Here is a 13,997-nt window from a genome sequence, read left to right on the forward strand (position 1 = left end):
TATAACACTGCTTGATAAACTGGTTTATTATCCCCACACAATGCTTTACACAGAGACAGTATTTCTGCCACTTACCAAACTAATCTCTCTGCTGTGAGAGTTATGACAAGCACAGTTTATCAGTCTGTAGCAACATTTTAATGATTATTTAGTAAATAAAGAGATGGACTGTGCACTTCAGTGCCATAATAATATTACTGCATTCATGATCTGAGGGCATTTACATCCCTACCTCAGTCTTCAGACAACTCTTCTTTTAATAATTTTTTTTTTAAGCCCAGGTGGGTATTTGGTCACCACAATTCCATCCAACATAAATAAGAGCTGGCTGTGTTAAGTCTTTGAAGTAAATATAGGTCTACCAGGAGTGGAGTCTTGCAGCAACAGCCTAGAAGGTACAGGAAGAAGGCAAAAAAAATCTATACCTAGAGGTGCTGGGAACACCAACATGTTTCTGGTTAACAGAATGCTGAAGCACGAGGTAGGTACTTCCTAGCACCATGCACCCTGACCTTGCTTTAGCTAATGGAGAAGTGGCTGTATGATCTTTAGCACTATCTTGCAGTGTAAAGAGGCAATCAATGATTATTGCAAATAAAACCACAGCAAGAAAGTGAGAAACCACATTATGTGAACAAGACCATCGGTAACATAAATAGTCTATGTTTAACCAGATGATTCCCATGCAAATTGACTGTAAATGAGTGGAATAGTCTTTCTCTCATTGTCTTCCATTCAAAATCTTAACTGCTGGAGTCACAACAACAAAGAATTACATGGCAGGGGTCCAGGGTATCTGTAGCTTTGCATGGCTATGGAATTTGGCATAGTCATGACTATGGACACTGAGGCTGGCAATCGGCTAACCTGGGGGATATTCATACCACCTCAACATAAGCCCTCAGGTGTGTTAATTTAGAAGGCTGATTTTTAATGGGTCCCAAGAGGAATAAGCAGAGCTAGAGAGCAGCTTTCTCAGAAGTTCAAATTTAGGCCATTTTACACCTAACCCAGAAGTCTATTTTTTGTAATCCAACGTCCTATCAATAGTGTTATTCTCACTCCAATAACTCTGGTTCAGGTGCACTGAATTGCATTGTCACCAGCTGACATTCACACTGGTATGAAATTGGAATCGGGTCGTGTAAGACATCTTCCTGCACAGGAAAAGAAATCCCAAACAATCCTACAATTTACAATGCAAATATCTATGATCAGACCATGCTATACCCCAGCAGAGTCCGTGAAATTCATAGCTGAGGAAACAGTACTGATTTAAGGTATGTTACTTCTGAAATTAGATTAGCACAGGAAGTCTGGGCAGAATTTTGCACTGGGAACTTGGTTCTTCCAGTTCAGAATTGCATAATATTAGGCCATCAGTGAGTGTTTCCTTGTCATTTATTTTGTGTGTTTTACACAGAGATACTTGGGAAAAAAGAGAAGGTGTAAAAAATTCAGTTATAGTGCCATCAGGCCAAACCACTAGACCTTGCAGTAATGAGATCTCTGTGACCTTTAGGAAGGGTGCTGCTATCTCCCTTGTAACAAATCCTCTACCAGTTTTCAATTTTTGTACCTAAGGTTTCCAAGGACTTTCAGTATTTTTAGTGCTGGAATAGACTGAATGGGCAGAGCATTACGGTAGCTTCAGAGTTGCAGTAAACCTTATATCAAGAACTGGCATGGTGTGATCAGTTTCTCGGTTTCTAGAAATGAATACGGGAGACTGAACTGGATGTATGTCAAAGTTGTTCCTCATTCTGGTAAAGAAACAAAAATCAATGGGACGTTGAGTCAGTGCCTGGCCTGAATAGGAGTTTTAAATATGAGGTGTTTCAGTCTGGAAAAAAACCCAAACCAAAACCACAAACCCCAAAAGCCAAGAACGAACATACACATAATGATAAAAACAGCTCAGTAGGTCTGAAAAGGTCATACATTTTTTGCATTTAAAAATTGAGAACACTATAAAATAGAGGTTTTTTTCCAGGGTCAATGTCCTATTTTTAGAATATGATTAATTTACACTTTTCTCTGATCCATGGTTTCACAATTACTTCAGAATTACACAACATTGTACACACATGACTTTTATGTTACATGCTTCATTTGCAACCAGAAGAGCAACAGACTGAAACTTTTAAACAGAAGTTTACAGGATCATCAAGTATAGCATGGTAGATATTGGGGCAGAAAGAAATACAACAGAAGAGTTCTGTAACAAGCCATGAACTTATTTGTCCTTATTTGAGACTTGTTCTTACACAAGGAACAATGATAGGGCAGAACAGAGGGATGAAGCCTCCAAGTTGGCAAACTTCCCATGAAGGCAAGCAACTTTGTCATTAATTAATTAGCTCTCCTGCAACATTATGCAACATACCTTGTTGTACTATCCTGAGTAAAATTTTAACTGACAACTGAAAGATCTTTCTATGGTGAAACACAGTCATTTGCCATTTTAATTTAGCACTGGTTCAAAGGCTAGGATAAACATTTTGCCTTTTCATGACTGGTTTTCTTGGCAACTTTGCAAGGCTGGTTTTGGGAAAGCTCTGGTTACATTACTGGAAACACCCTGCACAGGTTTCTGTAGGAAAACCTTTTGCATCACACCTGTCCATTTGGGAAGTTTTTGACCTGTAAAAAACATTTATTTATTTTTTAAATAAAGAAAAGACTAATTCACTCCTTCTGTAGGCAAAAGAAGTATTCAGTTTGGGGCACTTAAGCATTTATATCTGATTGTAAAGTTAAAGGTTGTCACTCATGTCAAATACCGGAAGCCCAATTGCTTGTGTACATTCCCCTCTGGGGGTGACTGGCAAATATTACAGAAAACAACAAATGCTCCTAAAGGAACAAAGATTAAAGAGGGCGGGGGAAGTACTTCGCTTTTAAAAATATCATTATTTTTACTTGCAAGGCTTTAAATGCTTTTGAAACTGGATTCTTCAGCACTAGTTAACCCCCTCTTGGTTTAACCTTAGGTTATTGCTGTTTATTTTTATATTACAAAAACTTTCTCATGAGGATCAGGATCCCTTTCAACACATACTTAAGTAATATTTTTGGCTTATATCTTCATACGCATAACTGGTGTTACATTACATTTAAAACTAAGCAGAAATGAAACATAACACAAGGCATGGTAAGGTAGGTGGATGTAAAGCAAAGAAATGAGAATTTGTATATATTGCTTATGTAGTCCACAGAGCGTTTCAATGGGAAAATCAGAATTTAGCCTTGACAATTTCTGAAGTTTTTAGAAGCAACTGACAACAGAATTGAGGATGTCCAACGGCAGGCAGACAGCAGAACAGAGGGTTCTTTAATTCAGCCAATGATTTTGAGGCAAAGTGAAAAACATTGTTAAAACTATATGGCTGACCAATGTATCACCAATTTTTCAACACTTTATCGGAGTGTGCCAATTGACTAATCTCTAAAAGAGGAAAAATCATAGGATTTACAGGGCAGCACAGATAGGAGAATGGAAAACCTGAATACTGCTCAATTCAGTAAAATTGCGACCAAATATCTAGCTTTCCCAGAGTATTCCTTATATTCTTACAAATGACACCAGGAAGGATACTCCATAAGGATTTGTTCAGTAATAGAGTAATGAAAAAATATTAGGCAGGGGAATAGCTTCTCAAAATCAGGTGACAGTGAATTTCTGTATCTCACGAGAGTGAGCAATGGTCACCAGCAAGTTACTTTGAGGGTTACGTGTATAAGCAGGCTGAAGATACTTGTGTGCTAGTATGGTGTCCTGGTTTCGGCTGGGATACAGATAATTTTCTTTCTAGTAGCTGCTATAGTACTGTGTTTTGGATTTAGTATGAACAGTGCACCCTAATGCCATCAAGGTATACAGGGGCAGAACCCATCTGTATTTCTGCAAGTGACGGGGGTCCCAAGAGCTAACTGCATTGGAGGCCGAAGTGAGCCTAACTGGCAATGAGTGGCAGAAGCACCCCATTGTGACTGGCCCCAAGGCTCCGTGCATCCTTGGCATAGACTGCCTCAGGAGAGGGTATTTCAAGGACCCAAAAGGGTACAGGTGGGCTTCTGGTGTAGCTGCCTTGGAGACGGAAGAAATTAAACAGCTGTCTACCTTGCCCGGTCTCTCAGAGGACCCTTCTGTTGTGGGGTTGCTGAAGGTCAAAGAAAAACAGGTGCCAATCACCACCGCAACAGTGCACCGGCGGCAATATCGCGCCAGCTGAGACTCCCTGATTCCCATCCATGACCTCATTCATCGACTGAAGAGCCAAGGAGTGATCAGTAAGACCCACTCACCCTTTAACAGTCCCATATGGCCAGTACAGAAGTCTAATTGAGAGTGAAGGCTAACAGTAGACTATCATGGCCTGAACGAAGTCATGCCGCCTCTGAGTGCTGCTGTGCCAGACATGCTAGAACTACAATACGAACTGGAGTCCAAGGCAGCCAAGTGGTGTGTCACAACTGATATTGCTAATGCATTCTTCTCAATCCCTCTGGCAGCAGAGTGCAGGCGAGTTTGCTTTTACTTGGAGGGTGCCCAGTACACCTGGAATGGACTGCCCCAGGGGTGGAAACACAGTCCTACTATTTGCCATTTGCACTGGAACAGGGTCCAGCTTACCCAAACTGGTCAGAGGTATATTCCATATCATATGCCATCATGCTCAGAATATTTACTGGGGGGAGCAGGATGAGGGGCAGTGATCACAGCTTGAGGACTGGCAGCGTCAGTCAGTGGATGGTGAGCAGATGCATCACTTGTTTTTCCCCTGGGTTTCACTTCTCTTTCTCTCTTTCATTGTTTTCCTTTTCATTACATTATTATGACTATGTAACCAGGGTAATGAAGTTAACCAAACGTGGGTGCTGCTCTATCATCCAACTGAATATTAAGTCTGGGGACAATCAGGGTATTCTTTAATCATTAATGCAATAGACACTGTGTTTCTGTCAGAACCCCTCTCCTTTCAGACTCAAAGCCTAATTTTTAGATCCCCAACCCTCACTCCTAGTGCTTAGGGTCCAAACCTCTGTTTTAAGGATTAAATTAAAGCCTCACTTTTAGGTAGCAATGATTCAGGGTATAAATGGTTGGGAGTTACTAATACAATCCAGTGTAGCTCAGCTAAGGCTGGGACACAGAGCCAAAACTTAGCCAACGATTATGAGGTAGCCGAAACAAGAACAGCCTGTACGATGACTAAAACTTGTTGTTTTAGGGAGTCAGAGGGGCCTCAAGATTCAAAGTACCTAAACAAAGTCACGATGACATTTGGCCTTAAGAAAAGCAGACGTACAGAGCCATAAAGATAAGGAACTGCAGAGCAGACGCTAAACCAAGAACAGACCACCCCTCAAGGGCAGTACATACGCAATCTCAGAACTGAGTTTGCGCGAACACAAGGGTTAACTAGTGGACACAGGGAGGAAGAGTGTGTCCTTCATCCAGAGACCCCTGATGACCACCCGGAGACACCAATAGGCATGCGCAAATAATGTCTGAATATGTATCTCTTATCAGAAAGCTAATGAATATGTATATGACGCATGTACTTAACTGGCATAAAGAGATCTGACAGGATGCACTGTTAGGAGGAGCGATCCCCCATGCATCCGGTGTCGCAAATAGAGAATGCCTGCCTTCTAATGCTACATTCCTGATTTTGGTGACAACTATTTTGTTGTTGTTATATTTTATTTTAATTATGAAACTGTTCTTATCTCAACCCACAAGTTTTCTTACTCTTGCCCTTCTGATTCTCTCCGACATCCCACTGGGGTGGGGGGAGTGACTGAGCGGCTCTGTGGTGCTTAGTTGCTGGCTGGGGTTACATATGGCTAGGTGTATCTAGAGGCTTGAGAGAGACTTGGACTGCCCTCTACCCCCAGGGGCATTTAGACAGGCTAGGCTGCTTGGAGAAGCATGCTGTAACCCGACCTGTAAAAAATGGGTCTTCAGAAGGAAAAAACCCAGTATAAACAATATGTCAGTGCAGGAAAGAAAGGACCTAGGAACTGATGAAAAACATCAGTGTGGTAAGCAGTGCTTACACTAGTCAAGGACCTTTCAGATTCTCAAGCCCTACCTCCCAAGAAGATGGAAGGGGTCACAGCCAAAGGTATATTCCATACCATATGACATCATGCTCAGAATATTAACTGAGGCAAGCTGGCTGGGGGGCAGCAACTGCTGTTCAGGAACTATCTGGGCATCAGTGAGCAGGTGGTAAGCAATTGCATAATGCATCATTTGTTTTCTAAATTCTTTTATCATTATTTTCCCTTCATTTTCTGTCCTATTAAACTGTCTTTATGTCAATCCATGAAATTTTTTTCCCCCCACTGATTCTTTCCCCCATCCTGCTGCAGGGGGACCATTTAGCTGCCTGTGTGTTAAACCACAACAAGTAGCAGATAACTCTCTGCCCTAACCTAGATAAATGTTTAGCAATTGAAGCAGAACATAGAAGAATGCAACTTCTTCCACCTGAATCCTATAAGGAAGAAGCAGTTTAAAAAGTTTTGGAAGAAAGTATATAGACAAATTGATTCATGGCTTTCAGGCTGTAGTCCCTTAAGTTTTTACTAAAGCACAGAAGTCCCCAGAGTGGGGCCAGTTTTCAGGCACACTGGGAGGGTTGAACAAATTCTCACTACTCTTTTCCGTCAGTCTAGCTTTCCAGGCAGTCACTTCCACAAAGCTTTGTACAAGACTGAGATAACTAACTTTGCTAGATGTGGCAAAGGAAAGAAAACCTGCAACAAGGATAACTTTGTCAATTACAGATCCTTTATTAATGGTACAGTGCAGCAACATCAACTGAAATAAATAGTTTATACATAATACAAAAATATAACCCTTCATAAAGTTCATACTGTGCTAGGAATTGTATTGTATTGAGCTTAAACAGTTGATATGTAACATTTTCTCTTAAATCATGTGGACAGAGACACTCAGCCAAATTAATGTAATAATATTTCCTCTAATTTGAAGACAAACACATGGAGAGCAGTTCATCAGTTCAGTGTATCCATATATCACACGTCAGCTAAGATTTGAGAGCAAACCAGCAGTTTTTCAAGTTTTTCCTTTGCCACTGTTCTCTATTGATAGCACAGTGGTCTATAACCACACTGTGAATTGGATTTTTGGTAGTAACATTTATTAGCAGATATAGAAAAGTATTATTCAGACAATCAGCTTAAGGCACCGTGGTTTCCACAACAGACACATGAAATTACTGGCAAAAAACAATTTTAAAGAAGGCTATGAGTGTTTAGCTACAGTTCCCTGATGAACAACAATCTATTCTTTAAATAAATTCTTGACGGTATATTCAGTTGACTAGTGTGGCTTTTGTTTATTCTTTTAAAAAAGAAGTAAAATAAGATTTTGACATTATTACACTCTCAAGAATGCCTCAAGTCTTTGCAAAAAAACCCCCACATTTCTCCCTGCATCCCTCCATTTTAAAATGTAAAAAAATCCAACCGTCACTACTGAAACACAGTTCTTTTATAGACTTTTTAAAAATAGTTTCCAACACTTTATGTTGTATAAGTCCACTAAATTACTTTGTGATAACTGCCCTCCCCAATTCTGTATTCCATCTGTCTCTGCTATCAACAGCACTGGTGAAGAATTCACCTAAATGAAATCAAGTTTCTCCTGAAGTCCTATAGCGCAAACATGAGTCCTTGATTTGCTCAAGACATCTTCCCTAATAATATCCCATGAGACTGCCTGAAAGTTAAAACAATGTAAATTGGAACATCCAGACAGTACCTGCCACAAAGACCCAAACTGCCTCCTTGTTAAAACTCCCTTAAACTCTAGCGTAAAACGTAGGATTCAAAGAAGATAGGACAAGTAGTAAATTAATAACATTGCACTATAGAAATCGTGCATTCCAAATTGTACGTGGTAGTTCAGACACAGAACTACAGTTAAGACACATCCACAGGACCATTTCCAATTTCAGAAAATGTTCCAGCCACATCGCAAGCTGATATTCAAAAGATTACGAACATGAAGTCACTCAGATTACCTACTTCCGCTCACTGAGTAGGGGGTAGAAGAATTTATCAGAGGAAAAAGGAAAAGGGTAGATTTGGAAGTACACATTACATACTTTCCATATTACTATGAATTTGGACAATACCCCTCCATTTACCTATCCCTTCATTTCGGAGTAAGAATAGATGCAATTACTTGTAATAAATAACGAATACCCACTATAGTGTTGATTTCCATGAATCCCCAAGGACTTGCATTTGTGTATCGATCTACTCGGTCAGCCAAAACCTTGGCTCTTACCTGCACTTGATGCAGAGAATTGATGAGATTTTTCTGTGCCTTACAATAAGGTCAGTCTTGAAGTCTGACATTTTATTGCCAGTGTAGTGAAACTCCTCAATGTTCTCCACATTTTCCTAAATCAAATGCCAGCAGCACATAAAATGCAAGGTTGCCTTTCATTAACTCTTTTGCCTTAAAGCCTAATGAGCAGAAGCCTTGTCATACTGTTTCTGCATCTCTTGCACCAGAACTTTTAAAGTTTATCAACTTTCTGTCATGTATTTCCTGAATTTCAGTGAAACACTTCTTCAGAAGTAAACTACATAAGTCATGTGTTGTCATATGCACAGTCAACTATGAAGAAGTATACCTCAAATTTCAGTAACTCAATGCGCAACAGTTATTTCCTCCATTTCAAATAAAGTTAAAATAAATTATTTCAATTAAAATAACAGCTTCAACCACAACAGCTGTGTAGCATATATAGAGTAAGAATTATAGAGAATTAATCTCGCTATTGCTATCTAATCACTGGCTTCCTGCACCACAGGAAATTTGATTCAGTCGATAGCAAAATTTTCTAAGCTACTAGCTAAAATCCATATGCAAGAATGACATAAAACCGGGAAAAGAGCTTGGAATAACATTCTGTATGTTAAAAAAGGACATTCTTCACCTAAGTGAACTACCCATACCTTAGGGTCAGAAGAAGTCACAATGAACTTTGGTCATGTTCCACATGTGCTCAGATCTCTGAACAACTAGTAACTTTAGGATACACAATTTATCTGTATTCCTTTTGCACGACTGGCTAATGATGAATTAACACAAGGAGACTGAAATAATCTTTTATGGTTGGTTCCAATCTCAGCTACCTAGATGTACATATGAAAACAAAATACCTATAAAAGCAGTGCAAATATAAAAGATCCATGACCGGGGAGGAAAAAAAAAAAAAACAAAGAAAGGAAATTGGAAAAAAAAAAAAAAAGCAGCATGGGTTTGCTCAGTGGTTATTCATTGTTTTGCCTTCTGGCAGATGAAAGAAGTTATCTTCTTTGAGTTTAAGATGTTCTGGCAAATCTAGCTGTCTTTTTGCTTCTTCAATGTCTTCCTGAATTGCTGAGATGAGCGCCTCTGAAAAAGATTAAGAAACGTGATATTTAAAAATTGGTTTGAATTCTGAACATACAATAGCAAGTGAAAATAAGGCATACCGGAGAATATCAGACAACAATCACAGAAGCAGAGTATAGTTATTATTACAAGGTTTGAAAGACAATTCTTTGGTTTTAAAACGCTTTTTCTTTCAAACATGCTAGAGTTGCATTTTTCACCATAAAAGCACTACCATATCTTGTTTTGAAAGACATTTTAGCAAAACATCAACAGTTTCATTAAATATTTCAACTCTAACATAGCTACATTTTAAAAACAAATTAACAGACTATGCTGATGCTTTTACGACAACCATAATTTTTAAATTACTCCTCGGACAAGTGACACAACACTACAATTTTTTAGTGTGACACAAAAACATACCGCCACATCTTCTAATGTTTTTAATTACACCAACTTACACATTCAGCTTATGAAAACCCGTTACTGAAATTTCAAAGGTTAACAGATAAAATATCTCATTATGGAAATGGACAGTGAAGACACTTGTCTTATTCATGTGAGTAGTGTAACAGATTAGCTTGAGGGAGACCTGCAATACTGACCTAAGGAATCAAAGTTTTTTTCCGGTCTAATATATCCAGTTATGACTACACTAAGAATTTCTCCATAAAAGTCTTCTTTGAAGGTGTGGATAATGTGCGTTTCCTAAAGGAAGAGAAATAAGTTGGCATTTATTATGAACTTTGTGTTTATTTCCACTCACTGTAAGGATGTACAGCTAATATCCATAATTCAAATTCTCCCTAACACGCACCAATAAAAGGGACATTTAGTTTAGCATGTATAATGCAAGAGTAAAAGGCTAAGGCTTTTGCATATGTTAGGAAGGAGAATTGTACTGTGCATGGAATTTAAGAAAAATTATTCACTTATGAGTATTCTGATAGTCTAAAAGTAAGAAAGCCATTACTCAGGAGAAATGCTTCACCACTGCTCGGAAGTAAGATTTCCAAGGCAGCAAATCACAAACAGAGCTTACTGTTTCATCGTTAAGTTGATGCATCCAAATAACTATTAAGATTTTGATTTAATTAGTTGGCTTAAGGAAAGCTTTTACAACCAGGTCACATGGGAACTGAATGATAAAAATCAGGAAGGAGTGAAGGCTGAGACAGGGTTCCATCTTGAGCTCAAACCCATTTTATGTACATCTCCCTCTCCAACATAGGCCCACCTATAGTATATACCAGCAGAGGTATCAGATAGTAAACTTTTGACAACTTGCTCAGAAAAGTTATCTGCAAAGATTTTAAAAACTATATATTTGCATAACACAAGCACACTACGGACTGCTCAAACACTCAGAACCTTAGAACCAGAGATTCATGCCAAAATAAAGGTGTTTTAATTTAAAACAGAGTCCTACAAGACTCAGGAAAAGCATCAGCACCTCCCAGCAAGAAAAACACAGCTGTAACAGCTCATGATTTTAACTCAACTCCTCCATCCTATTATTATGTACCTTTGAATATTTACTCTGTGTATCAAGCCACAGCACCTCATGTATGGATTACATTATTTAAGAGAAGAATTAATAGAAAATAATTTCAAATTAAGATATCCCAACATCTCTTATTTGAAATGTGGACAGACTGCAGAGAACAATAGATTAGTATGTTCCAGCTCATGCTAGGCCTCTCATAATCAGTAAATTCAGTGCATCTATCAAGTTTAGTTCGCTATCAGCACCACAAGCAACCAGCATTTCAGCAATACTGTTAAATACTTCCAAAATAAAAATTTAAGTAATGATGGAATGGAAAGGAAAAAAAATAAGCTTTATTCACCTACAGCTGCAATACTCTTTGCCTACTGAGACTATTTTCTTTTCAGAATACAAACACATGACAGGGATACCAAATACATTTCTAAGAGAAAACAGAATTTCTAGATCTCATTTTTGGACCAAATTCTGCTTATCTTATTCAAATTCAACATCCTGCTAATTTATTATAACAAAAATCCCACACAAAACAAAATTCTTACCACTGATTTCTTAATATTCTTATAGAAAGGATTCCATCCTATGCTCAAAACCATTTTATGCACATCTCCATTTCCAACACAGGCCCATCCATAGTATATACCAGTCGAGATATCAGATGGAAAGCTTTCAACTACTTGCTCAGAAAAGTTAGCTGCAAAAATTTTAGAAAGCGTAAATTGTGAGTGACTTTGTGTAAGTCAAGGACATAACAGAATCTTCAAACACTTAAAAGCCAAACTCTGCCTACGTAATATTTACCAACATAACACTGATGATGATGAGAATGATGCAACTTGCCATTTGGCAAAGTTAAAATACAAAACAGCTTCATAAAATTCAGTCCCTGCAGTAATATCAGAGTTATCGCATCTCTTATGCGTACTCCATTTTATAGTTATACACATTCCACATTCTCTTCTTAATAAAAGTGTAATATATCCAGTCAGAATGCATTTCACTCTTAGGTTAACTATCACAGCTTTAGCATGTTGAAGGACACGGGGGAGGGTGGGAGGGTGTAGAATCAAGCTTCTTCTGCACTATAAAATAGCATCTCAGAACTACTCACTGTTAGTAAAATAATTACTTATGAAATAAAATATGTAAAAATAAATGAATTTATGATTTAGTCACCTGCCCGTTGTACAAATTGCCTTTCAGAGGCATCTGTGGATTTCTGGGATTTTCCTTGAAAACTACATCTACAGTAAAATAAATTCGCTTTTGACCAAACGTAACCTGCATTCAAAATTACAATCCTACTTCTACTTCCCACCTTAGCAGACCTCTTCATGCAAGACATCAAGTTGATTTGAAAAAATTAATGGTTACTGAATTTTTATCAAAGTTCACAAGCAGTAACGATTTCCCTCCCCTTCTCCCTGATACCAATACACCATTTATACACAAGTTAAGAGAAAAATGTGAAGTTATTAACAGACATTGGCAGAAATCCAGCACCTCAAGACTAGTTTTACCCAGTTTCCTTGTGTGCTAGGAGCGGTGCAACGTGACTGTTGACTTCAGCGTCTGAGGCAGGCCGAAACTTAACTTGAATTACACATCTAGTTATTTAGACAGTTGAAACAGTGACAAGCAATAGGAAAATACATTGCTTCGGAGGCCAGGTCCACCCGTCCCGTTTTTAACCTCTGCATTATTCCCCCAGAACTTCCTTCCTTGCAGATTCCCAATGCCTACTCCCTTTCTCGTTCTAATCTGAAGTTTACGTGCACGAGTGTTTTCCGAGCCGCGACACCACAATACCCTGTGGGCGATCGCTTACCTACATCCTGTACATCCGCGTGACGACCGCGAGGTGATTAAACGAACAAAAAACAAGACTGAAAGAAAATGCTTAACTAAATGGGGGGAAACAACACAAAAGGGGGTGCAAAACTCTAAGGATTGTAGGAAAAAAAAAGTCAGGAAAACGGTAGAAGGGAGCGATCTAAGCCCATCTGCGGAACCAGCAAGTCACGCCGATGGCGCAATCATGAGGGGCGGCCGGGCGCCTCCCAGCCCCAATGAGCTCCGCCGCCGGCAGCCGAGCCCCGTGGCCGGCACCCCCACCCCGCACGCCCCCGCACGCCGTCCCGGGAGGCACCGGCCGCTCGGGACCGGGCCCTGACCGGCAGCCGCGCACCGCGCTCACCGGTGGGGATGCCCAGCTCCTTGGAGCCCCTGCCGAAGCCCTTCACCACCTCCCCGCGGCAGAAGTATGGCAGGTGCCTCATGGCGGCAGCCGTTGGGGTGGCCGTTGGAGCGGGCGGTGGACGCCGGCGAGAGCCGCCAGCAGCTCCCACCTGACGCTGCACCGATCCGTTTCCGCTCGCTCCAGGTGCTCCCCGCCGCCGCCGCGCTCCGGGCGCTACCGAGGGCGGGGGGCGGGGGGGAAGTCAGGCGGAGCGCAGCGCTGTGCAGTTCATACGGCTCTGCAGCAGCCACCCACCCCACTTCGAGAATGGGCCTGGCCGCCTGCTCCGTCACTTCCGCCCCACCCATGGGCGGTGCTTTGCGTGTACTTAGGCTGCCGCGAGCAGCTGCCGCGGAGCAGTGGCCGCTGAGGCGGCAGGGGCGGGGACATGGGCTCGCCGGATCTGTGCCCTGCGAAGCGGGGTGTTCGTCTGGGGAGCCGACCCCGGGCGTGCCTCCGGAGAGAGGCCGGTGCACAGGGCGAGCTCACTGGGGTGCCCTTCGCCCCGGCTCCGTTAGGCTCCGCTCTCTTGGGCCGAGTGGGTCCGGGCAGTCCGGCAGCTTTCGTGCGATGACAGCTAACCAGTAGCAGCTGTGGCTGTTCGTCAGCTTGCTCAGGGCGACTGACAGCTGCCACATCACAGACCTCGTGCCTGAAAAGCGGCATCTCACAGTCCGCGCCCATCTGTAGAAATGTAGAAATGGTTTCTCCCGTGATAACTCTGGGTTTACCTTTTCTTTCCGATAAGCTCAAAACACTTCGGAGCGCAGCAGACATTTGAGAGAAGTCTGAGAATAGATCTCTTTGTTACATGATGG

General features: G+C 40.9%; 1 protein-coding gene across 1 annotated transcript; it reads right to left on the reverse strand.

Moving 5' to 3' along the window:
• Window positions 1-7,389: 7,389 nt before the first annotated feature.
• On the reverse strand, window positions 7,390-13,460 carry RFK (riboflavin kinase). Its single transcript, XM_064437982.1, has 4 exons — window positions 13,138-13,460; window positions 11,483-11,634; window positions 10,039-10,141; window positions 7,390-9,451 (listed from the first exon to the last, which is right to left on the reverse strand). The coding sequence occupies exons 1-4, from the start codon at window positions 13,217-13,219 to the stop codon at window positions 9,321-9,323; spliced, it is 468 nt and encodes a 155-aa protein (XP_064294052.1). The 5' UTR covers window positions 13,220-13,460; the 3' UTR covers window positions 7,390-9,320.
• Between the last annotated feature and the right edge of the window lie 537 nt (window positions 13,461-13,997).

Source organism: Phalacrocorax carbo, chromosome Z, assembly GCF_963921805.1.
Source record: "Phalacrocorax carbo chromosome Z, bPhaCar2.1, whole genome shotgun sequence".
Lineage (NCBI taxonomy): Eukaryota > Metazoa > Chordata > Aves > Suliformes > Phalacrocoracidae > Phalacrocorax > Phalacrocorax carbo.

What these genes read in the sequence shown, in the direction of transcription:
- RFK (XM_064437982.1), bottom strand. Translation starts at nt 13,219, where the DNA reads ATGAGGCACCTGCCATACTTCTGCCGCGGGGAGGTGGTGAAGGGCTTC. An exon ending in GGAGCTGGGCATCCCCACCG is followed by an intron (nt 11,635 to 13,137) that starts GTGAGCGCGGTG and finishes AAATTTTTGCAG; the next exon opens with CTAACTTTTCTGAGCAAGTA. An exon ending in AGAATATTAAGAAATCAGTG is followed by an intron (nt 10,142 to 11,482) that starts GTAAGAATTTTG and finishes CTCTTCCTTTAG; the next exon opens with GAAACGCACATTATCCACAC.